The sequence below is a fragment of the Saccostrea echinata genome, unplaced genomic scaffold, assembly GCF_033153115.1.
Source record: "Saccostrea echinata isolate AGI-Se365-2 ecotype Australia unplaced genomic scaffold, CSIRO_AGI_Sech_v1 ptg000041l, whole genome shotgun sequence".
NCBI lineage: Eukaryota > Metazoa > Mollusca > Bivalvia > Ostreida > Ostreidae > Saccostrea > Saccostrea echinata.
In genome coordinates, this window is record NW_026889790.1 from 912,636 (window position 1) to 938,840 (window position 26,205).

The 26,205-nt window shown below is 33.7% G+C and overlaps 1 protein-coding gene across 3 annotated transcripts in view; it reads right to left on the reverse strand.

Annotated features, from left to right (window-relative positions):
- Positions 1 to 5,295: 5,295 nt before the first annotated feature.
- Positions 5,296 to 26,205, reverse strand: part of LOC133200693 (follistatin-related protein 5-like) — a 42,146-nt gene continuing 21,236 nt past the window's right edge. For 2 of the 3 annotated variants that reach the window (XM_061336458.1, XM_061336459.1), the window contains 16 exons: positions 24,836 to 25,084; positions 23,211 to 23,450; positions 17,198 to 17,440; positions 16,650 to 16,865; positions 15,991 to 16,362; positions 15,057 to 15,257; positions 14,604 to 14,773; positions 14,109 to 14,226; positions 13,673 to 13,834; positions 13,252 to 13,392; positions 12,669 to 12,958; positions 12,144 to 12,329; positions 11,523 to 11,703; positions 10,595 to 10,795; positions 8,314 to 8,478; positions 5,296 to 6,999 (listed from right to left, as the gene is read on the reverse strand). In XM_061336458.1, the coding sequence (XP_061192442.1) occupies positions 6,794 to 6,999; positions 8,314 to 8,478; positions 10,595 to 10,795; positions 11,523 to 11,703; positions 12,144 to 12,329; positions 12,669 to 12,958; positions 13,252 to 13,392; positions 13,673 to 13,834; positions 14,109 to 14,226; positions 14,604 to 14,773; positions 15,057 to 15,257; positions 15,991 to 16,362; positions 16,650 to 16,865; positions 17,198 to 17,440; positions 23,211 to 23,450; positions 24,836 to 25,084 (3,341 nt within the window). In that variant the 3' untranslated portion in view covers positions 5,296 to 6,793. The remainder of the gene's footprint in view (positions 7,000 to 8,313; positions 8,479 to 10,594; positions 10,796 to 11,522; positions 11,704 to 12,143; positions 12,330 to 12,668; positions 12,959 to 13,251; positions 13,393 to 13,672; positions 13,835 to 14,108; positions 14,227 to 14,603; positions 14,774 to 15,056; positions 15,258 to 15,990; positions 16,363 to 16,649; positions 16,866 to 17,197; positions 17,441 to 23,210; positions 23,451 to 24,835; positions 25,085 to 26,205) is intronic. The other variant, XM_061336460.1, reaches the window with a different exon arrangement.

A 26,205-nucleotide genomic window follows, 5' to 3' on the forward strand; every position in this document is an offset into this window, starting at 1 on the left:
TAATAAAAATCCTGGAACTTTTTTCTACGCGGTTGTAGTTTTTATTGTCACAGATATTTTAACTGGAATGTATATACAATATGATGTTATAATTGAAAATATGTTATTGTAAGCTGAATTTTTTCAGAAAATGTCAATTTGCTGGTTATTATTTTTGAATTCACCCAGAAGGGTGTTACAAAATTACCAGTGGTGGATAAATACTTGTAGGTGCAAAAATGCCAGCTACTAGTGAACATGAAATATATTTTTTGCTTAAGTTTATAAATAGAGGATATTCAATGTTTTGTAGTTGGATATGGAATTCATTTTACGAGTGGGTCAGGATTTTTAATATTTTCACGAGAGCGAAGCACGAGTGAAAATATAAAAAAATCCTGTCTCACGAGTGAAATAAATTCCATGTCCAACTACAAAACATTGAATTTTCTGTATATTACATTTTCTTTTGATTTTCCCTTTGCCTCTGTCTTTTCTAATATATGTTCAGTGCCATAGGCTGTACGTGACGTCATAGTTGAGCAGTTGAGGTGTCATAGCTTAGCAGTTGTGCGATTGAAACCATTGTAACATGGATTTAGCAACATATTTGGGAAGAAATTGGCAGTTTTAATCTCTATCAACATGGTTTAGTTACTATTTCAATCATATTATAGGCCAAAAATTATATTTTACTTACTTTGATATCCTTTCACACTGTGACAGAATATCATTTTGGTATCCTTTCACACTGTGAGAGAATATAACTTTTATTCAATGAATAAAAGTGAAGTAAAAATGAATAAATCATAGTATTTCACTGTTGAAAATGTAATAACACTATTTATTCTACAAGGAGTGGTTTCTTAGAAGTTTTCAAATATGCCAAACATCAGTGAAAAAGAACTGGGTATTATATTTGTTTTCTTACAAGATTTTGTATGTTTCGTATATTTCTTCTGCAGGTCTTATCAGGCATCGTCAAACCTCTTAGAAAATACCTTTGCACCTTTTTTGAGAAAGAATCCCGTTTCAGTCAAGCATGGCCAGTTTCCTTCTATAAATGGAAAGTTATAGAAAATAAAATCAATTAAATGTGCAGTTGTTTTTGTAAATTAGGACGTTATCTAACCATAACACACAAACACGCTCGCGCGCAAGAGAGAGAGAGAGAGAGAGAGAGAGAGAGAGAGAGAGAGAGAGAGAGAGATTTCGTCACAACCAGATTGTAATGACTCTGAAACTTGACAACACTAAGAAATTGTAATCAAATATAATTTTTTTTCTCTTTCAGATCAGACTGTAATAACCTTCCATGTAGTCAAAGAAAACCATACTTCATTAATACTGAGTAATACTTCAGATTGTCTCTATGATATTAGTATAAAGTACACTTGAATTTTAAGCTATGTTTAATGACAATAAATGAGATATAAAAAAAAATATGTTATTGATGTTTCAACATCTGAAACATTTCAGCAAATAGAAATACAAAAATCGATGTTATTTATACGAATCATGAAGAGGGCAAAAACACAGGCCCCTGAAAAACGAGAGGTGCCTAGTAAAAGTAAACATCCCCTGTCGATCGTCACACCCGCCGCCTTCTGTATTGATGAGATAAGTGAAAATGGTGAAGATAACGAGCAGTGATCAATTAAAAAAAACTACATACAATACAAATCTGTGAACAGCGGATAAAACACGGACCCCTCGAAATTCCAGAGGTGGGATCAGGTGACTAGGAGGAATAAGCAAATCCTGTCGACTGGTTACTCGCGCTGGGAGCCCTATGTATTGATTAGGTAGACGGAGTAATCCGTATAGTCAAATTTATTTTGAAAAACAAACACCTAAATATTGGTATGAAATATATCAGTCAAAATACGGCCCAATGATAGGTTAATTATATTTTCTAACAATGTCATTATAACGGCCATAAATTTTACGAAATTCTGTCTTTAAACGAGGTTGTTGAAATCCTTGTTACATCAACTTATCAGTCAGTAGCCTGTCTCGATTTAAAAGTTGATCGTACTCAGAGCTCTTGATTGTCGAAGAAGATCAAAGAGCTATCATAGCTCATATTTTATTTTTTATATTGTATATTTTTGCCGACTATAAATAATATTTACTTGAACTTGAAAAAGTTGGGAGTCGAACAACATATAAAGGTTATAACGTAATATTACTGCATATGAAACAGATGTGGCAGACTCTAAGGTGTCTTCTATTTTGAGTTCGATAAAAAGCCGTCGATATATCTGACTGTCGAGTTGAAGGCTATTGCAAGTGTTTTCTTCTCATGTAGAAATTTCTTAATAAATTCTGCTTCATAAGGTGCACAATTAGTGCCCTTTGGAATTGCAGCAGTTTGTTAGAAGACCTGGTCTCCAAAGATTACATAGATTTTGTCAACCAAGAACTCCGGCATCCTTTTAATATCAACCTCAGAGCACTTGTATGTGTAAGAGTGATTTTTAACAAAATAACTTTGATGATGACCATTCATAAGATATAAAAATTTCCCAGTTCCATTTTTATTGAAGCAGTTGTCTATGATATCAAAAAGCCTAGTTTTTAATTTATCGTGAGGAATGGTTGAATTAAGTGTAGATGTTATTGAACAATTTGATGATTTTGAGTTTTCAAAAATTTCTTTGGAGTTTTTGAGAATCCACATCTGATTTACACCACTTCTGTATAGCTGTGGCACAGAACATCTGGAGTATCTCCTATTTTTGTAAAGAGTAAAGATATGGGCTAGGTAGACAATTGCTGGACCTGGCAATGTATCTTTGTTTTTAAGGATTTTTATGAAGTTTAGGAATCCATTATAGGTAGAGTAGATCAAACTTACCTTGGTTGACTGGAGTATTAAAAGTATTAAAGACTGAAATGTCATTTTGAAGAATTTCATCCTTAGAAGGTGAACTCATGCAAATAACAACTAAATATTTCAATACAAGTTTCATTTTTCATTCAAAGTTTCTCGATAAAGTCCTATAAAGTACTGATAATAAAAAAATATGTAGATTTATAAGGATATTGGTTAAAAGGAACATCATAGGACGTTTACAATTTCTTAATAGAAAATAAGAGATTTTAGAGATTTGATATATGTATACCCTTGTAAACTCATTGAGTAGGGCATAAAAATACATGCATCCAATTTATTGTTTGTAGCGTGTGTCCTCAACTGAATACTAAATATTAATGAAAATTTCCTCATGTTAAAGATTTAATTTGTCACTTACTAGTATTTGTCGAACAAAGGACATTTTTCTCGGCAAGCTAATCTATGGTTTCCATATACAAGATGCACTGGACAATTATGCATAAGGCAGATAAGCTATTCAGCTCTCGATAACAAATTGTTTTCAAAACTATGAATTAATGAAATTTGCGTTACTTGAAATCTGAACTTAGATCTAGATTTATTTGACTGACTTAATATCTGTTCCTAGTTTTCCACAAAAAATGGGGGAGACAGAAAAAAAGGATCTATTGCCTACCTTGTTCCTTGTAATTATGGAATTATCTACATCAAAACAGTACTCTTTATTACCATTTTATCGTCTCCCTGTCGAGACCCCTGACCTACACATCTAAACGGTTGTTGAATGGAACCACATCTAAATGATTGGGCACTTTGAATTGAAAGTTGCAGGTCCTTTGTATGAGACCTTAAAAACCGAGGCCTCGTGTCAAGGCAGGCGTTGGCACGATAAAGATCCCTCACTGCTCAATGGCCTTAAGTGCCGAGTAAAGGTCTAAATTTGAAGCCCTTCACCGATATCTGGTGACGTCTATATATGAGAAAAAAATTCTTGAATGGGACGTTAAACAACATACAACCAATCAATCTAAATAATTGTTGAAGGGAGCTACACTAACAAATTCAGTCTTAAACTCAGATTCAACAAGGCCAATTATTCACTTAAAAGATGCCTACCAGTCATTCACTGTTACAATGTGGCCATAATGAATATTCCTTAAGGCTCATCACTGCTCTGTTCACTCATAATTTTTGCTTTAACTCTAATGAATTTCCCAAAAGAAATCTAATTAAAAACTAAAATTCATACATTTTCAGCATACCTTGCATTGCAAAACTTGACAGAAATGGGTTTTTTCCCATAACAATTTAATAAAGGTCATTTATCCCAGTAAGAGTTACTTCTCTTACTACAGAATCAAAGAACCTTAAGATTCAAAACCATTTTCTGGATGATAAGCATTTGATGTGTGAGTATCAATGATAACTGTCAAGAAATAAATCTCATGATATCGTTTAGAATCACAAAAATTTATTCTCCAGTAAAAGGCATTTAGCAAAAACAAACATTTGTAAGGAATGTATATGATTAACAAAGAAATCACTCAGCACTTACAAAGCAGAATTGGAATTGCTGAACACAACAACAAATTAATATCTGAATATAATCAAAAACAGAGAACACTGTCAATGGGAAGTTGTCAACATGACACAGTGATGATTCTTACTATAGGTCAAGCTCTCTGTGGTTCTTACACTATATATAGGTCAAACTCTCTGTGATTCAAATTGTTTCTGTTGACCTATATGACATACATACATATTTTTTCTCAGTTAATTGTTTGTAATTCTGGACATGGTCTGGATGGGAATTTTATCTGGTAACAGAGATTTTTCACCTTTAAGATATTTTAAAAATATACACAAAGAATCTACTCTATATACATGTATATGTATATACTGTAAAACAAATATTGTTCAACAAAAAAAAAAAAGATTAAAAAAAGTTCTTTTTATAGTTTCAAAACATTTTCCAAAAATAATACAAAATATTAATAAAAAGTTAATAAAATGTAAAATCACAATCTGCATGGGACAAATAATCTTCTAAATACTTAAAAAAAGGAAAAAATAAGCAAATTGCATAAAATTAATTCTGACATAGTAAATTGATTGTAAATTAATAAAAAATTAAAATCAAAAACAAATTAAGTACATGCACGTTAGATACAGTTTACAAACTGCAGAATCAATGATATATGCAAATGTATGTATAACTAAGCTCACTATAAAATAACTCAAAATTCTATCTGTAGCCTGTGCCTTGTTTTTTTTTCCTTCCCAAACATTGAAATTCTGAGATATAACATTCAAATCATTCATAAAGTGCACAAAGCATGGGAGCTATTGAAGAAATTGAAATCTATAAGAAGTCTAAACAAACCAAACATACATACAATATATCCAATCTAATTAAGATAGTAAAATTTCTAACATCCTTAGTCAGGTTTGCAGTAAATAAAAAATAAACAACTTAGCAACTTTACAATTTTTTTAATTTTATCTACAAGTATATCTAATTCACGGCCACAAAATCTTCCCAATGCTCTGGGAGATTACATTCTTAGGACATTGTGATCTTATTTATATGTAACACAAACTAACACAGCACACCAGAAACATTTTGTACCAAACAGCTACTGTTTATGCTGCAATATGTGTTCTATAATCATACACTGACTTAAGCGGAAGTAAAACCACTGTAATCCCTAAAGTTATTGTCACTGACTTAAGCAGACTTAGAAGCAAATCTACATTTGTTATCCACTGTAATCCCTAAGTTATTGTCACTGACTTAAACTGACTCAGAAGCAAATCTACCTTTGTTATCCTCTGTAATCCCTAAGTTATTGTCACTGACTTAAGCAGACTTAGAAGCAAATCTACCTTTGTTATCCTCTGTAATCCCTAAGTTACTGTCACTGACTTAGAAGTAAATCTACCTTTCTTATCTACTGTATTCCCTAAGTTATTGTCACTGACTTAAACTGACTCAGAAGCAAGTCTACCTTTGTTATCCACTGTAATCCCTAAGTTATTGTCACTGACTTGAGCTGACTCAGAAGCAAATCTAACTTTGTTATCCACTGTATTCCCTAAGTTATTGTCACTGACTTAAGCTGACACAGAACTAAATCTACCTTTGTTATCCACTGTAATCCCTAAGTAATTGTCACTGACTTAAACTGACTCAGAAGTAAATCTACCTTTGCTATCCTCGGTAATCCCTAAGTTATTGTCACTGACTTAAACTGACTCGGAAGTAAATCTACCTTTGCTATCCTCGGTAATCCCTAAGTTATTGTCACTGACATTAGGAGTACCATCTATACATGGGACTCTTACTAAAATGGTAGAATCCATTTCTTCTCATTAACAATTAAAGATTTCTTGAAACATCTCTAATAAGAGATACTTTAACATTAAGAAACATAATCAAGCTGTATGATTTTACACTCTTATTCATTAAACAACAGTAACATACATATGTACACATACAAAATCAATATGTGATACTCGTTAACATGATCATGGTAAGTGGGACTAATAATCATTAACTATATTTTTCACACAGCAGTTCAATTTTGTGGGCATTTTCTACATCCAAAATCACACTTCATGAATTTATAATTCCTCACATTTTTGAAAATACACTTGTTTTCAAAGATAAACATACAAATTATTAAGAATTCCACAACAGTACAGTGTATTGTTATTTGAATATAAATTGTAATACATGTAATACACACTAAATTTTTATGATAAATGTATTTCATCACAAACTGAAACTTAAATTTTCATCACACATCAATTACAATTATTACTGAGAATTACATTCCACGCTGCTTATTTGAGAAAAAAATTGGATATGTGATATAATACCACATGTGATTGGTGCTTTCATTTACAAATGAGTTGTGATACTTCAAACTATCAAGACAACCCCTTATGTAATCACATTTTTGAGATGGTCCCTCACGCTAAAGATGCCACATTGTAGGCCACTTTGTCGGGGTTTTTAAGGCCAGTCAGCTGACAATCTGTGTACAGACTTTGTCCATTCAGAATCAGTAGAGTGTCTTTTGATGGTGTGGCAAAGTACTTGCTGAAATAATCCCCTCCAATCACTGCACGGGATACTTGAGTGAAAGAGTTCAAGGTCATCTGAGGTTCTCCAATTCCTAAAATAAAATTTGTAGAAGGGTAATATCAAAAGACAAAATATACTTGGTAACAAATTATATATACATACAAAGTTTAGAGGGCATTTGGTTACTGCATACCTCTTCAAGGCAGGATCAAAATAAATTACCTTGGATTGAAATGCACACATATACTGTATAGTGACCCCTTATTAATTTGAACAGCTTTGTCCCATATGAAATTTTGAAGATAACTTTTTTTCTTTTTAAGCTTTGTATAATGTCACAGGTGTGAATCTAGAAATTTGTGAAAGTGGGCCAACTCCCCAACTGCTTTTACACAAGTGGGGGAGCTGTCTCACCTGAGTTTTCTTAGCAAAATCAGTAATTATATTTCATTCTTTACTTTTGGTGATCTAAATAAAAAAGAATACAAATTTTAACTGTATTGTTGACTAAAGTACATCACTGAATATTTGATGTCAATATTATCTACAGATCTTGAATGATATTCTGTAATTAGCATACCAAATGGTCATTACGTTTCATTTCTTGCTGACGTATTGTACTAAAGTTCTTAATATCATTTTTTGAACAGGAAAGTGTACTTTTATCAGCAACATTCCAGAAATGAACATTTGAACACTTTCCTTTTTCCTGTTTTCTCTCACCCCCCCCCCCCCCCATTTCATGGTTTTGGTTTTCTGCCAATTTTTCTCCTTCTGCAAAGTCAGGCAAGTCTTCCTTAGAAAATATAATATGTAGCAGTTTGACTATAGTCCACATATCTAAATTTAAAGTAACTTAGAACTGTCTTTAATTCCTTTTCAATTGGTGCCATTTAAAACCCAGTTACAAACATTAAATCTTAAACCTGACGTGAGCTCAACTGAGTGAATAGTAAATTTCTTGCATAAACATATTGTGTATTGCCATACAAGGTTTCAAAGTGGGATAACTTAATAAACATAGCATAACCCACAAAATATGCATTCTAGATTCACCTTTGCATGATAAAATTCTTGTCCCCCCCCCCCCCCCCCCTCTAAAAAAAACAAACAAACAAAAATTGAGGCACATCACTGTATTTGAACATGTCTCCTTTTCCATTTGTGTTACTTTGTACGGTGCCTACCTTTCTACAACATTTCATATAAATCCACATAAATCCACTGACAAAACATAAAACGTTGACTTGGGTGGATACACAAACTTATTCCAATTTGTTGCTGGAAGTATGTTCATAGTTTTTGAAATCCAAGTAAACATCTAGTGAGTCACAAGGGTGACTGAATACTTGCAATCCTTTGAACTACACATTGAAATGGGACTTCGCACTTTATAAATAAGTACCTTTAAGTGTGGTGATCTTTCCATTGTCCAGTTGTATGGAGTAGATCTCAGGCAGTTCTTGTGATGTCAAGACAACATTGTAACCATGACCAGGGTTTGATGGGAAAAAGGTCACATCACTGACCTTTGAACCAACTATAACTTCCGTCATCTTGGAGATTTTACCTGAAATTGCATCACCAAAATAATTTTTTTGGAGTATGATGTGTTATTTTTTCTTATTTACAAAATGTAGTACTGTATATACTCGCCTGTAAGTCGGTTTTTTGGGTGTTAAATTTTGGTCCAAAACTCTTTGCTCGACTTATAGGCCAATCATAAAAAATGGCAAATTTCTGAACGGCGGAATGTCGTTTTTTAATAAACATTTCTGCAATTATCGTTTAACAAAGTCTGGATATATTATATTAGGTATTCTAAGATTATACATAAAATACAAATACGAGGGGCATTTCAAAAGTTCTGGCAACTGGTATATAAAATTTTAACTATGTTACGGATTAAAATGACTCTGATACCACTGTAAAGCTTAGGCAAATATGCATTAGTAGTGATGTCAGTTTACATTCAAAATGACATATAGGTCTGCTAAAATGACGTCATAATTAGGTATACTCTGTATACTGGGCATAAAAATGACTGATAAGGAGAACAATTTTTTTGTTGAGCAAAGAGCGTATTGCAAAATTCGCTCATTGCTTGGCTTTATGGCAACAGAAATAAAAGCTGATTTAGATGTAGTATATAGAGAGCATGCTCTTTCATATGGAGCAATAGCAAGATGGGTAGTTCAATTTAAAGAGGGTAAAAAATCAATTGAAGATGACCCCCGTTTGGGGCGTCCAGTTTGTGCATGTGACGAAAAAGAAATCGTCGCTGTTCAAAATACGATAGCTGATGATGCTCGATATACAGTTGAGGAAATAGCAGACTTAACTAACATTAATTTGTCAGCAGTTTTTCGTATTTTAAAGGAAAACTTAAAGCTTAGGAAAGTCTGTGCTAGATGGATGCCGCATCTTCTCTCGGAAGAGCAAAAGCGCATCCGGGTAGAAATGGCTTCACAGTTACTAACAATTTATGAAGATTGTGACCAAAGGCGAATAAATGAGATTGTAACTGGTGATGAAACATGGATATATTTTTCTGAACTGGAAACTAAGCTCAATAATAAAGTTTGGATCGGTGAAAATGATACAAGGCCTCAAATTGCACGCAGAAACCGGTCTGTCCGGAGAGTAATGTACGCCTTATTTTTTTATTCTAAAGGCCCTGTTGCTCAAGTTCCGGTTCCAGAACACAGCAGTGTTACTGGTCAGTTTTATGCAGAGAATGTCTTGTCTCAGGTTGTAGAGCACTATAAAACGACCCGACCAACAACCAGTACTAGAGGAATAAAGCTCCTCCATGACAACGCACCTGCCCATAGATCAGAGGTAGTAACCAAATATTTAAAGGAAAATGGTATTGCCGTTTTACCACATCCACCCTACAGTCCTGACCTAGCTCCATGCGATATTTGGTTGAATGCCGTTATCAAAGAAGCCCTCCGAGGACGGCGATTTGAAAGTCGTCATGCAGTCGGAAGTGCCGTATTCCAGTGTATGAAGCGTATACCGAAAGAGGACTATAGGGCAGCATTTTCCACGTTGATTTAAAGACTGAAAAAGTGTGTCCAGGTCAACAGAGACTATTTTGAGGGATTGATATAATTTAATTTATGATAATGACGCTCATTAATTTACCGCACACCAGTTGCCAGAACTTTTGAAATGCCCCTTGTATTTATATATTTTAATAATTTTATTTTTACCTAAAGTGTGTATAACTTAATTGTTTAATGATTTAAATTAAATATTGGCAGCATTTTTTAAAAATATTAACTGAAACCAGGTTAAAACATCAGCGCATTGGATAGAAATTGTCAACTAATTTTGGCAAAAAGGTGTACCGACTTGTAGGCGGGTCGATTGCAATCCCTTTAAAATAACAACAGCAAAAAAATACAACCGACTTACAGGCGGACCGACCTATAGGCGAGTATATACGGTAATAATATGCATTATAAAAACAAAATATCTTTCAATTTCTTTTATATTTCTAAGAAATGTGCATTAATTATTACCATTTTAAATAACAAAACTTTTCAAAAGAACATGACTGAAACTTATCTTAATGATTCTGGAATCCTCTTTCTTTTGATATTCTATATTGGGTTTTTTTATTGTAGAAACACATACTCCATATACAGAAAACTGTTTTAATCATTCCCCAAACTTACCCTTCCCTGAGATCTTGGCAATGTTGACTTTCCCTGTTTTTTTGTCTACCGTCACAATATTTTTGGAGTCTGGAGACACATATGGGGTCCCAGACAGGGTAATATTGAGCACAGGTTTATCAGTAATGTAGTCAATTAAGATCTGCAGGGTCTTAGAACCGCTGGGGGTAGACTGTAGACATTCCACAACAACATGTCCTCCTGAAATGGAAATTCAAAATAACCTGACAATGTTCCTTTCTGGATGATTCTGTTCATTTTCCCTAGCCTAGAAAGTAAAGACTAAAGTACATTGCAGACAATGTAATGGTATTAAAAACAAAGAAATTTTTCCTTAAGACATTGATATTGTCATGTCTGGATATTTAAATAATAATGTATCATTTTTAAACATCTATTGGGATATAAATACGGGTTGGTCAGAAGATCAAATTCCATAAAGCCCGAAGGGCTTTATGGTAAATCTGATCTCGTACCGACCCGTATTTATATCCCGATAGATGTTTAAAAATGATACATTATTACTTAATATTTACATTTATGACTTATTCATATTTTATATTTTCCTGATTATCACCTTTAACGTGTGAAATGTTTTATTTTTCAAACTCAACGGCACATATTTGATCCATTGATTGCACGTCAACCCTTTATGACGTCACTGAGAAATTACGTTGAGCGTTTATGACGCGAGAACCTATGTTTATATGGATATAGATACGCATTGCTTTTAATAAAAACATTTACAAATGTAAATATATATAACTGGCAGAAGTAGAATACTACCAGTGTTAAGAATTCTGGATAATGTGCATTGTTCTCTACTCAGAGTGATGAGCAGCACAGCATATTTCAAAATCCTTCAAAGTTTGTGGTTTCTTGTTTATTAATCTGACATTAAAACTAACAGCTGGTACTTGAAGCTTACCCAAGGGTATGAAGGCAATCTCTTGTGGTACACAATTAAAGACCTCCAGATCTACAGCCCTTGTGTACCTCATAGATTCCAACTCCAACTTAAACAGACTGTGTTGGTCTCTGTGAATCACATATCCATACTGCATGTTGTGATGAAGGTCATTAGTGGGTGGTAAGAACATGTCTTGAACCTGAAACAATTCATGTTCCCTTCAATTTAGCTATGCAAACATGGTGTGTTTTATTTCAAACAGGCATAATTTAAAGAATAAATATTTTTCCAATTTACCAAGAAATCCTTGAATATAAATATAAATAATGAATTGTACATTTTTGAGATTCATCATATCACAGATGGTTATGCAGAAAAGTCTTATATACACACTTCATTTAATTGTCAGCACAGCCGTCAGTGATATGACAAGATGACATTAAAAATTTACAATTCCATTGATTAATCAATGTAAACCAACATCATCCCAATCTTTAAAACTTGCAAGAATAATATGCTGATCAACAAAAATTTTTTCCGCGTTTGTAATAAATTCTTTAAAAGGTTACCTCAGTGAATTACACGTATGTTCTATAATGTTGACATATCAAATATATTCTCTCTACGTGTAGTCATTACCAGATCAAACTTGTATCCGACTGGCTGAGTGTGAACCATACGATGACGGATGTCTGAACTGGCATCTCTGATTACAACAATCGTTTTACTTCCTGTGTCTGTCTCCGAGTTCCAGCATAAAACCCAGACCTCGTCCAAATGTTCTACATAGTATATTTTTGTCGGAAACTGATCGGTGTTGACAAACTGACAATAAAGTAATGAAACTTCAGGTGATTGGTAATAAATGTTAAATCAGCAGCCACTCTTTCACAATTTTTCTTTACTTATCAATATACTGATATGAAATCTTAAAAGTCAAAGCATTCTTTTATATATATATATATATATATATATATATATATATATATATATATATATATATATATATATATATATATATATATATATATATATATATACACATATATATGTATATATATATATATATCAGAACAGAGTATCAAATAAAATAAAAATTGCAATCACGAAAGAAAATCATTCAAATGACAAATTACCCAAACTGCTGTTTTAAGCCATACTGACCTCTATGGGGTTCATGGTTTCAGCTGAGTCTATGACCACCACCCTATGCTCATTTGGCTGAGCTATATATAGAAATTTATTCCTGACATTGACTGCCTGACCCCACACACAATCCTTCCTCTGGTCACACAGATAGATTGGCCCATCCAGCTCCTCAGGTATGTATTTCAGGTGTCCGAAGCTGCTGTGTACCTGTCGTTTGGTGTAACAACCACTCGGGTTATAGGCGCTGTACCCAGTCTGATGAAAGACAAAGAAGGTCTCCTGTCTGGTGGTCTGTTTCCCATACACTGAAACAGAGCAACATTGAGGCAATGATGCATGTGTTTGAAATAAAATTGTTTCACTAAGTTTCATAAAAGAGAGCAAGAGTACTTTAGTTAAGAAGAGCAAAATAAGATTACTGATAATCTTTAAAATGTTAGCAAGTAATGCCAAATATGTATTAGTAGTGTTATGATCCTGACATGCTATTTTGTAGTTTGGAAGTCATAAATTAATAGTAAATGAATAAATTTATTTATGAGAATACGAAAAAAGCTATATAAATAGTTAAATTTTATAAAATAACCAGAATGCTTACATTTGTCAGTCTGGTTTGGTTTCTGAATGTATAACATGGCTATGTCTTCACTACTGCCTGCTGCATTTGTAGCCAGACACTTATATGCCCCGGAGTCTCTCTGGTAATTGGAGTCTTTAATGATCAGAGTGCCATTCTCGTCTATAATATGGAAATTATTTTCCTTTGATTCTTTCATTATCAGAATTACACATATCAGATTTATTCCCCTTTGTATTTTGAGTTGTAATCTCAATACCTAGTTTCAGTTTCTCCAGTTCAATTTTCTGTTTCTGATGTTACAAGATGTGCAATAAATGGTTAAAAAGAAATGCACTGCATTGCATCATATGGAGTCATGTAAAGTGGTAGCATTGATTTTTTTTAATAGCTAAACTATACATGTCAATAAACATACACTGGAGACGTAAACTAGACATACGTATTCTGGCGTAGTGATCTGGAGACACAGGGATGACCTTGTCATTGAACTGCCACTGGATGGTGGGGCGTGGAATTCCCACTCCCTGACAGTGAAGGTGAATGTCCACTCCACTCACAGGTAACATCATAGAGGAGGGGGACACCTTTACAATGGGTGGGACTGAAAGAGGAAAGGATTATACAGCACACTGAATTTAGAGTAAATCTAATTGACTTCATCAGAAAAACAAAATCAATATATCATACAAGATTCTTGGCAGAATAATACAGGTCTTAGAGTTGATTGAAGTGACTTTATAATACAAGAAATGGAATTTGCCATCTTTTTAAAAAAAATGACTATTTTCAGTACATTTTATGAAAAATATTATTTCTTGTCTGCCATTTGAGTTTTAACTAAAATAAAGTCTAGAGACCTATATGAGTTTACTCACTGTTTACTTCTAGCTCATGGATTTGTTTGAATCCAGGTCTATACTGGTCATAACAGGTCCAGTTCCCTATGTGATGGATGCCAACATTCTCAAAGTATAACGTTCCATCGGAGAAAACCTGATAAACATTGAACTCAGTGGTAAAGGGTACTGGAGTATGCAGTCAAAGTTTGTGGTGAAAAATTACACACCTTAATAAAAGAGTATTTTAGATGCAGAAATAAAGCTGCATAATAAAAAGAATTTATTCAAAATGCATTTATTCAAAAGTTCTCAAAGGAATTCTACTCAAAAATTCCCAATTTTTGTTTCCAAATCTAAGCTATGTGTAAGAGACAACAATTATAAGTGTATAATCAATAAGTCACACATCTTCATCTCTACACAAACACACATTATTTTAAAGTGTTGACATTTCAATTTTTTCCTGCAAACATCATGTTGCAATAAACTAAAATTAGAAAGATGTGTTTGTGGAATTGATGAGAAACTTACAGCGATTCCCGGGAAGGTCACCGTCTCAAGGTCTGTGTTGTGTCGGTTCCAAACGATGTGGGAATTCTCTGAGGATGGTGAAATTCCACATCGCAGCTCCAATCCATTACCAACTGTTGCTAATGTTGGCACCTCCTGAAACTCCTCCTGGAATGCAGCTAACTCAAAATCTGCCAAATACAGAACAATTTATTTGCATAAGAGTTTTTCCTCATATAAAACATATTGTCAGCTTAACAGATATGACAAATTACATTTATAATGAAGCAAAATTCTCCATCCCTGGCCCTTCATTATAAGCGTGTATTAATGTATTTGTTACATAACACTCTTTATGCCCTCCATCTAATATCTGAACTAATTGCTTTCTCTGCATGTATTTTTATGGATTTCTTTTATTGTCACAAACAAATCACAACAGAACAATGTACAAGTACACCAACATGTTATTACCAAATGCCTTGAGAAATTCATCTTCTTGGATTTCATCATCCTGAATGTGTTCAAATCTGAACAGATCCATGAGGGAGCATGATGCAAACATGCGTTGAAATGGTTCAGTGACCCAGATGTCCCATAATTCATCTCGGATGATTCTGTTGTCCATGTTCTTGTCATAGTAACTAAACATCAATGAGGCTAGGTAATCCCTCTCTGTAAACAAATCATTTACTGTGATTTGACAAGTGTGGCATTTATCTTATTTCAGGGGTGGAGGGGGCTGAGGGAGTGAAATTAGTGTTGCAAATGAATTGCCTTACAAATTGGTTTTCCACAGATATATACTAAGATACAATTTCTTTCACTATGACTAAAATGTCGCCTTTCCATTGAATAGCATATAAATCTACCTGCTGTCATTTAAGCACTGAATTATTAATTTCTGAAAGATGTAGTCTCATAATGGCAAAGGTGTGTGCAAACAAATTGTGAAATATTATCTTTAACAAAAATAATAATCTAAATTTCTGTTTTATCCCTCTGGTAATTTACAATTAATGAAGAGCCATTTGAATAGCTACTACCATAAAAGAAAAGAGTGCACAATGCTGAAAGATTATTATCCAATTTTGAATTTATTTTGAAATCTGATAGCATAAACATTATTAATGATTTGATGCAATGTTTAGGTTTTCTTTGCAAAAACTAACTAAAGTAGTTCTTACAGACTTTGGTGATTGAGTCTTGTGTAAGTTGATCCCTTGAAATTTATAAGTTTTTTTATAGGGGAAAACAAAGTACATGTCAATATAAATCTATGGACAGCAAGTAAATATAAGGCCAATTTTCTTGTATATTCCTGTAAAAATGTGAAGCATAGATTGGTATACCTGGCAATAGGAGAGATATCTTTACGTACTTGATATCTAGGTCAGTAGCCACTTACTGCCATAGAGAGCTGATGGGGAGCAGTCCCTCTCCTGGAATCGGACACAGTGGTACCTCAGGATGTCCGCCTTCATCTTGACGTACTCCTGTGTGGTACACAACTCAGAAAACATGGCTTCCTCCACCTTATCCTTCAGCGTCTTGGGATCCAGAGCATTGTCATAATGTCCCTTCTCTGTGGTTTGTCCAGAAGTGACCTTCTCCAGACTAACTTTGATTTCTGGCACTTTCTGGCTTTCACTTGGTTTTTCTGATGGCAGAATTAAACCTGTTTTATCTTTTTCATTCACGGTCAGGTGTGCCTTGAGGTGTACTTTGTCATCTGGTCTTTTCACTCTGTGTAATATTGGCTCTCTTTGAGTAGATACACCTGACAAAGAGATACATAAACGGTGATCACTAACACAAGAAATATCTGTGCTAGAGTACTGAAAGCATATAAACACAAAAGTCATTAATTTTTTTAAGTTGTCTTACGAACAGCTGCATAAATTCTCACAATCAATTCAAATGTCCTCATTCTATTGATATTTTTTGCAGCCATCTTTTCTCAACAAAATCAAATTTTGTCCAGATGTTGAATATTATTATTATGACAATTGATATAAATAATTCCTTGCCAAATCAAACTGCTGATGTTTCGTTATGTATTCCTACCCTTTGTATCACCACAATCCCTCTTGATATAATTAACGGACTTTTGTGTTATACAGGATTCCTGATGGTAGAGATGACAATCCCCAGTGTGGTAGTCATACTTAATGGCCATACAGTCTTCACAGCTGTCCCGACAGCCCTCAAACGAACTGATCCTGTTAGACCTGATTTCACATGGGGCCGAGACTGGCAGCTGAACTTCGTGGTAAGAACAGTCTAAGATGGTGACAAGAGTTATACATTTAAATTATTGATTTTGTCAAAGTATATCCAATACACATTGCTAATTAACTATTGCAGAGAAAAATTTTGCATAAAAAAAGTTACGTCCTTCTTAATTACAACCTGTTTTCAGGCAGAAGCTTTTTTTGTCTTCTATTTTTTTTTTCTTCACATTTCTTGAAATCAAAAATAATTTTTACACAGGTTAATGCAAGTATCAAGGGCTAATCCTAGAGCATTTCCTTGTGATTTTGTATTCACACAGATATACAGAATACAACACACATTAAAGTCTTAATTATAATTTCCAGCATCAGAAAACTAACCCTCTGGGTTTGCACATCTCCTGACATAGTAATTTTCTCGTCCTTTCTCTAACATTTCTATACAGGATTTGTCAAAGTAAATTTCACAGAAGCCATTGGTTAGGAACTTGAATGCCTCACAGTGTCCACGAAGACAGGTGTCATGGCAGTCTAGGAGGGTGGACAAGGTGCTGGTAGCCTTACTGCACATGTACGGTGACCTCCCTGGGGTCACCTCCAAAACATGGCAGCTAGAGTTGGTCTCTGTAAAGGAAGACAGCCTCTTTTTAGGTTTATCATAGTAGTTTGTAAGTCACACAGATCAGCCATTACAACATCTCTGGATGTCATTAAGATACACGTATTACTAGATAAAATTGCCAAAATCTCAAATTCCCACTGAAACCTTTAACGATGCCCAAGCTTTTTAATAGTTTAACTAAGCATGGCTTAAACTATAAACTATTCACTGACAATTAACCCAAACCAATTTGAAGAGATATCAAGATTTCTCAAAATTAATCCATTCCGAGGCCACTTTAATAAAGAACAATAAGATTCTACAAGTTTTGCAAAGAAACTAGTTAAATTTCTGATTCTTACAAGAGACTAATGTTTTCCAGATTAATATGTTTATGACCTACCTGTGCAAATCATGTACAGGTGTTAACTGTTAAGATTTATTTACTTCACGAATAAAATCACAAGTGTTATGTTTGTGCATGTATGTTTCTGAGAATTGTAAATTAATATTTCAAGTTTCCCCAACACACTTGAAATTCAATAGCAAAAGAATTCTGTTTTTTCTTCCAAGATTAATTTAAAAGCATATTGCATCTAATTCATATGTAACTCATAAATATCTGCACCCAACTCAGAGTTTCCCATACCATTTTATGTCATTAAAAGTACTTTGAAAAAATTATTGATTTTACATAAAATGTTTGAAAGCATTTGTGTATTGGGAAAAATTCCTCTGCAATTATTAATATTGATTTATCATGCAGCTTAAAGCTGTAATGGACTATTTCTGGGGGAAAAATATTCTGTTGTCTTCACTGGACTCTGACAGAAAAATGAGCAACTTATTATCTCCAATACAACTAAATATGCATGCATTGTTAAAAGAATTGATTGCATTTATCAACAGAATTTATTTTCTTACAGAAGTAACCACTTTTAAAGTTGTCGCCAATTTTGCAATTATTGATGAGAGAAAACTTGTTCAAATGGGACCTCCTAGAAAGAAAGCACAGAGTATTGCAAGAGAATATAGATCTTCTGTGTGCAGCAATACGATAAACATCACAATGTTAATCTTTTATCTAGACTTTTACATCTCTAGAACACTTCAATATAAATGGGACACCGACCTAGAGAACCAGGATTGGTTTTAGTCTTTACAAAAAGCTTGTCGATTTCGGTTCTGGTCTACATCTCATAAATTATTTTATTTCAGTATGTAGAGAATAGGACCAACCTTTCCATAGACATTAATTATGTAGAATGCCATTGTCAACACATTTTGAGTTTGTTATCTTGAAATGTTATTTGATATATTTTTTCTTTGCATTTCATTGTACATAATGGTATTGTAGAAAGCTTTTTTTTCCTTAATGTATGTTTACTTTACAACAAATTTACGTGGATATAATAAAAACATGCCATTCATAAGTATATTACCAATTATATAAATGAAATCCAAGGGAGTGCAGATACTGATATGTAGTCTTACTGTTTGAAAACTTGAGATCTGAATTTAGAACATTGAATCAGTACATGTATGCTTTTCTAAATATATATTATATTATATATTATACCTATATTGAGGTACAGTTCCAGTTGACTGTGTTTAAAATTACAATGGAATTTACGATTTCCTTTCTCTTAAGTGTCTTTTACATCAAGGATGAATGTGCATAAAAGATAGAAAATTAAAAGGAAAATACACAAGCCCCTATATAAAAAAATAAAAATAGTCTTTGAACCCCCTTAAAAAAAAAAATAAAAATAGTCTTTGAAAAGGCGAGAATTTAAAATTATTAAAGTGTGGCACCAGATTGATTCTAACCAAGAGTCTGAAAAAAAGGTATCCGTGGTGTTCATACTCAGCTGTTAATTACCAATCAGAGCTATTCTGGCTATGAAAATAGCTGGTATAAATGTGAACCAGGTTGTCAAAAACAGGTTTACCTTCTTTTTTTCAGGTTTTTCGTGAAACCAACATTTACGTTAAAAATATAAACTGGAAAAATTTAGACATATATACTGGTACAATAGACAAGATAGAAAACACTTCTGAACATTGATTATTAAATGTGACTTATTCCGGGAAATTGATATCTCCTATAGGTAAATTCCTTTGAAATTGTGAATACATCCTTTGTGAAATGAAAACTCTAGACAGATTACACTAAGGTAAGCATGTTCTTTCTTTTAGATTTATTTTCTTTCAAATGCAGTAAGCTTGTTTGAAGTGCAGGTACATCAATTACTCAATTCCAGTGAAAACTATTGAACATATTTGGAAAAAAAGTTGTCAAGTTCCCACTTCTGATCAATTCAATGTACTACAGTGTGCAATTTATTTTGTTTACAGACTTCACACACTGAGAGATAAAGCATTTAGTTTAGTAATAATTCAGATCTCTTTTTCTTACCATGGGAAGGCAATGGTTGAACATGAGCTAAAGAATTGCTACTGTAACAAAATATGTAGCATAAACTCTCTCTCTCTCTCTCTCTCTCTCTCAGAACTGAAACTAAGGTGGTTAAATTCTGAAATACAAACAAACTAATCTGCCCAATGACAATTTGACATTTTGTATATATATGCCCATGTTAGGCATAGACAATGCTTTTGTGAAAAGTTATATCTTCCTTTATCCTCAAACAAATAGCAAACATCTTCCTTATCCTCATACAAATGACAAACATCTTCCTTATCCTCATACAAATGACAAACATCTTCCTTATCCTCATACAAATGACAAACAACTTCCTTATCCTCAAACAAATGACAAACATCTTCCTTATCCTCATACAAATGACAAACATCTTCCTTATCCTCAAACAAATGACAAACATCTTCCTTATCCTCATACAAATGACAAACATCTTCCTTATCCTCATACAAATGACAAACAACTTCCTTATCCTCAAACAAATGACAAACATCTTCCTTATCCTCAAACAAATGACAAACATCTTCCTTATCCTCAAACAAATGACAAACATCTTCCTTATCCTCATACAAATGACAAACATCTTCCTTATCCTCATACAAATGACAAACATCTTCCTTATCCTCATACAAATGACAAACATCTTCCTTATCCTCATACAAATGACAAACAACTTCCTTATCCTCAAACAAATGACAAACATCTTCCTTATCCTCATACAAATGACGAACATCTTCCTTATCCTCAAACAAATGACAAACATCTTCCTTATCCTCATACAAATGACAAACATCTTCCTTATCCTCATACAAATGACAAACATCTTCCTTATCCTCAAACAAATAGCAAACATCTTCCTTATCCTCAAACAAATGGCAAACATCTTCCTTATCCTCAAACAAATGACAAACATCTTCCTTATCCTCAAACAATGGCAAACATCTTCCTTATCCTCAACAAATGGCAAACATCTTCCTTAACATCAAACAAAATGACAAACATCTTCCTTATCCTCAAACAAATGGTAAACTTCTTCCTTGACCTCAAACAAAATGACAATCATCTTTCAATTGGTAAACAGTCCTGACCTTCATTTGACAAGGACTTAAAATTTAACCAATATTAAATCTGTGAACAGACACCAAATTAACTTATTCTACAATTTTGATATTTGGTTGAGATTTTAATGTTGCTATCAGGATTTTCTTGTATTCTTATCCCTAAAAGCTTTTGTTACACAAGGGAAATCATTTTCCATCATATCTGTGGTTGTAAAACCTTTTCCTTAGAAATTGAAATCTGAGGGTCTTGGATATCTCCGTACGGTACACCAAGAATTGTAGTCAAAAGAGCTTTCAGTAATTTCAGGAAAATTCTTTTTTTTTTGTTCACTTTTAAGGATGGGGCTTAGGATGGAAGAAAAAAAAAATGGTTAAAATTTTTCCATTATACAGACATAGCTTCATAATATGTGTATTCAAATTTGCCAATTTATTGTCAATAGTCAATAACGATGCAAGTAAAATCCAGGTTTAAAGATTGAAGACAAAATTGCTTTATATTTGAATTGAAAAAAGTCAGTCAAAAGTAGTATTTGTATATTGATATGGAAATGATCAAAATGATGTCTTGCATACAAAGTGAATGTTTCTCTATCTGTCTTTACAAAGTCTGTCATTGAAAATCAAGAGTACCAGAAATGCTGTCCACAAAGTTACTGACAATCTTATAGTTTCTATGAAGTATGCATACCAATACAGTCAAACCTTAATATCTCAAACTCAACGGAACCAAGATTAAACTTTGAGATATCTAAGGATTCCAGACAAGGTTAAAAACTGTGAAGAAAAAATGGTTGGGACAGCTAAAGCATTACAACATACACTGTATCCCTGATATTTCAGATATCGGTGTTTGAGATAACGACGTTCAACAGTATATATCAAGTTTGATCCACAGTTAGGGTTAATAACAACTGTGAGTTAAAAATGCAAATACAAACAATCAGTGTCTTTTTTTATTTGGTGTGTATGAGAATGATAACTGATCTGAAAGCAACTACTGATTAGAATAATGGTTAAGCTTCTTATTTCAATTATTGTGTTCCCTGGTTTGTAATCATTGTCAAACATGAAAATACAAGATACTCATGCCTTAAATTAATTGATGTTCCCTGATTTCTGGTAACCTATGTTACCTATGACTGAGTTTTACAAGCGGATATTAAAATCCACACCTGTACTTACATGAATTATGAAAGTGCTTGATGTATGGGTTTTTGCCCTCCACACCTGTACTCACCTGTATTATGACAGTGCTTGATGTAGTGATTTTTTCCCTCCAAACCTATTCTCACCTGTATTATGACATTGCTTGATGTACTGATTTTTGCCCTCCAAACCTATACTCACCTGTATTATGACAGTGCTTGATGTAGTGATTTTTGCCCTCCACACCTATACTCACCTGTATTATGACAGTGTTTGATGTAGTGATTTTTGCCCTCCACACCTATACTCACTTGTATTATGACAGTGTTTGATGTGGTGATTTTTGCCCTCCACACCTGTACTCACCTGTATTATGACAGTGTTTGATGTAGTGATTTTTGCCCTCCACACCTATACTTACCTGTATTATGACAGTGTTTGGTGTAGTGATTTTTACCCTCCACACCTATGCTTACCTGTATTATGACAGTGTTTGATGTAGTGATTTTTGCCCTCTACACCTATACATACCTGTATTATGACAGTGTTTGATGTAGTGATTTTTACTCTCCACACATATGCTTACCTGTACTATGACAGTATTTGATGTACATAGTGATTTTTGCCTTCCACACATATACTTATCTGTATTATGACAGTGTTTGATGTAGTGATTTTTGCCCTTCACACCTGTACTTACCTGTATTATGACAGTGTTTGATGTAGTGATTTTTACCCTCCACACCTGTACTTACCTGTATTATGACAGTGTTTGATGTAGTGATTTTTACCCTCCACACCTATGCTTACCTGTATTATGACAGTATTTGATGTAGTGATTTTTGCCCTCCACACCTATTCTTACCTGTATTATGACAGTGCTTGATGTAGTGATTTTTGCCCTCCACACCTGTACTCACCTGTATTATGACAGTGCTTGATGTAGGGATTTTTGCCTTCCATACCTGTAGTCACCTGAATTATGACAGTGCTTGATGTAGTGATTTTTGCCCTCCACACCTATTCTTATCTGTATTATGACAGTGTTTGATGTAGTGATTTTTGCCCTCCACACCTACACTTACCCGTATTATGACAGTGTTTGATGTACTGATTTCTGCCCTCCACACCTGTACTTACCTGTATTATGACAGTGCTTGATGTAGTGATTTTTGCCCATCTCGTTTAGCATATTGACACAGGATTCATCATAATACACCTGGCACACGCCTCCATTCTGAACGTAAGTGAATGCCTTACAGTTCCTACAGGCAGACTGGCAAGTGATGATGTCCTTAGTGAAGCTGACAGAAACGTCACACATCATGTACGTGTTCTCAGAGTTTAACTTGATCTGTTCATAACTGCATTTCCTGTCAGCTGAAAAAAAAAAGAATTTGTATTGAACAAAAAAGTACTAACTTCACTGACAGACTGAAGAAAACAAAACTGGTAAATAAAAAGTTACCTGTCCTAAAATGACAAAGTTTTATACAGTTTTCAAGCTTGTTTTCAATAATAAGTAAAGTTTAAAAATCAGTCAAATTTATTTTTAGTCCAAAAGATATAAGTACCTCACTGTCTCTTTCATATGACCATAATATAGTGTATTATAGCATTTAATAAATCAATCTAATTAAAATCAGATGTTCCGAATCTGCTACCGCTTCTCAAACATCTAACAACATCCCATTTGGGGTCACGTCAGAGAGACCTTTCGATTACCCAATGAAATCGCCGTCGTCAAAATCTTGGCTTATATTTCGGATGCATTTCATTTTTACTGCCAAACCTAAACGCCCGAGGGGTTTCATAGTAAACAAAATATGCATAGTAAAGACCGTGCTATATATGAATGTGACGTGCGGGATATATAGTAGTTTGTGTTTTTCGTTTGCGTTATTCAGGTAAGAATGCCAGATTGGCGGACTATAGTTCAATTTATACCAAAATTACTTTAATTCAAAGTAAGACAGTCTACTGAGCATCAGTAATGTAAAGATGTAGCCGTGGAACTAATTTTAGAATTGTATACAGAAGGTTGAATCTGATTGGCCAAAATTTTTATGTTTATTCATAATCGAAAGGTCGTTCTGACGTGACCCCGAATGGGATGTTGTTAGATGTTTGAGAAGCGGTAGTGGATTCGGAACATCTAATTTTAATTTGATTGTTAATAAATAAAATTACTGAGAAGTATTTTTTCCGCATGGTATTAATTAATGCTATGAACATGGTCACAAATTTTCCATGGAAATTTCTCCCAGCATACTTAAAGTACATTTAAGGCATAATGATATAGTGGCAATCTAAGAAATGCATGTAATTTTCTACCCGCAGATTGAACAGAAATTGTAATTCCACTAAATTTTGACTCTGTGGACAAAAAGTATATTTACAGTACATAACTCAATGAAATATATATTTTATATTTTCTAAAATGCCCTCTCAATTCAATCCCAATATCTGAAATACATATACATTCAATGCATAAAGATATACACCAAAAACATGCACAACACAAATACAGATCACAAACACAGACAATGAGACATATATCATGACAATATCAGTATATTCTATATGTCAAAACTGACAATATAAACCATTCATATACACTATGCCTGTTGGAAAATGTGAATGTACTTCAAAAAAAACTTTTATTGTAGAAATAAAGACTTCATCTAATTTGTACAGAAGAAAAATTGTGCAGAGGGGAAATGGACGTGGGAAAAAATAAAGATGATATGCACACTAATATATACCCGGAATGTGTCTACATCGTAGGACCTCATAGAAAGTCATTTTAGGGTTAGGCCAATAGGTCACATCCTGTCCCCTCTCAAAGACTGCACACAGACCACTATCTGTGGCATACTCAAATCCAAGGCATGTCGCCTGTTGTTCGCAGCGATCAAGGCAGAGATCCCAGGAACTGGCCTGGCTTGTTACTATCTGTTTCCCCCAAAGTACCCCTTCTAGTTTCTCATGAACCTGATATTCACATCTGATACCTACATGTATAACACGTAAACAAAGTCACTTAATTAACATTTCAGACAATAACACATATAAAACATTTCAATACTGTATGTGCACTTCTACTGGAGTACCTATTTATCGTTTTTTAAGTGCCTTTCAAACAGTGCTTATGTTTTTCACTAAAATATGAACTGACAAAGACAAGATAAATGGATTTAAACTGAAGCAATGATACGATGAAATACATGCATATATGATACATAATGAATGAATGCAGACGGAGTGATACATTTTGTGCAGCTTTCACTGCATCATGGGAAAAATTCACAAATCATCAATAATAACCAAGTCCCCCGAGTCAACATGCAACACATGCAGACAAAACAATAAAGCATCCTAAATGTAAACTGCCGAGCATGTTAGGACTGGAATTATCCCCATATGACTAGCAATTATAGAGCTTATTCACATGCAGATCTCATATCCAAAATAAAACACATCTGGCTATATATGTAATCTAGTCAACTGGAATCTTCTAAAATGCCCAATGCAATGGAACACTGTTTAAAATCAGAAGATCTCAAGGTCACACTTTTAAAAAATTTAAAATAATTTTCATGAAACCAGTTTTAATGGTACTTAGGCCAGATAAAATTAATAAGCAAAATAATATTCTCATCCCCGCCTGCCTTTCTCAAAGTGTCCCACCCCATTGTTTTTTTTTTATTTTGGGTGCTTGTTTTCCCAAGTATTTACTATGTTTTACTAAACAAGAGGCCCATGGGCCACATCGCTCACCTGAGCACTTTGGCTAAGAGCTCAGTATTTTATAAGTGCTATCAACCTACCCTAATAGGAGGGGGGGGGCATGATTTGAACAAACTTGAATCTACACTTACTGAGGATGCTTCCATATTTCTTTGACAAATCATGGCTTTAGAAAATTTTTAAAGATTTTTTCCTGTAAGTTTTATTTTCTATTGTGGCAACGCCCTACCCCCAGGGGTCATAATTTGAACAAACTTGAATCTACACTACCTGTGGATGCTTCCATATTATTGAATATTACCAAATATTACCAATCATTGCTCTGCTGTTCTTGAGAAGAAGATTTTTAAGGATTTTTCCTATGTATATTCAATGTAAAACATTG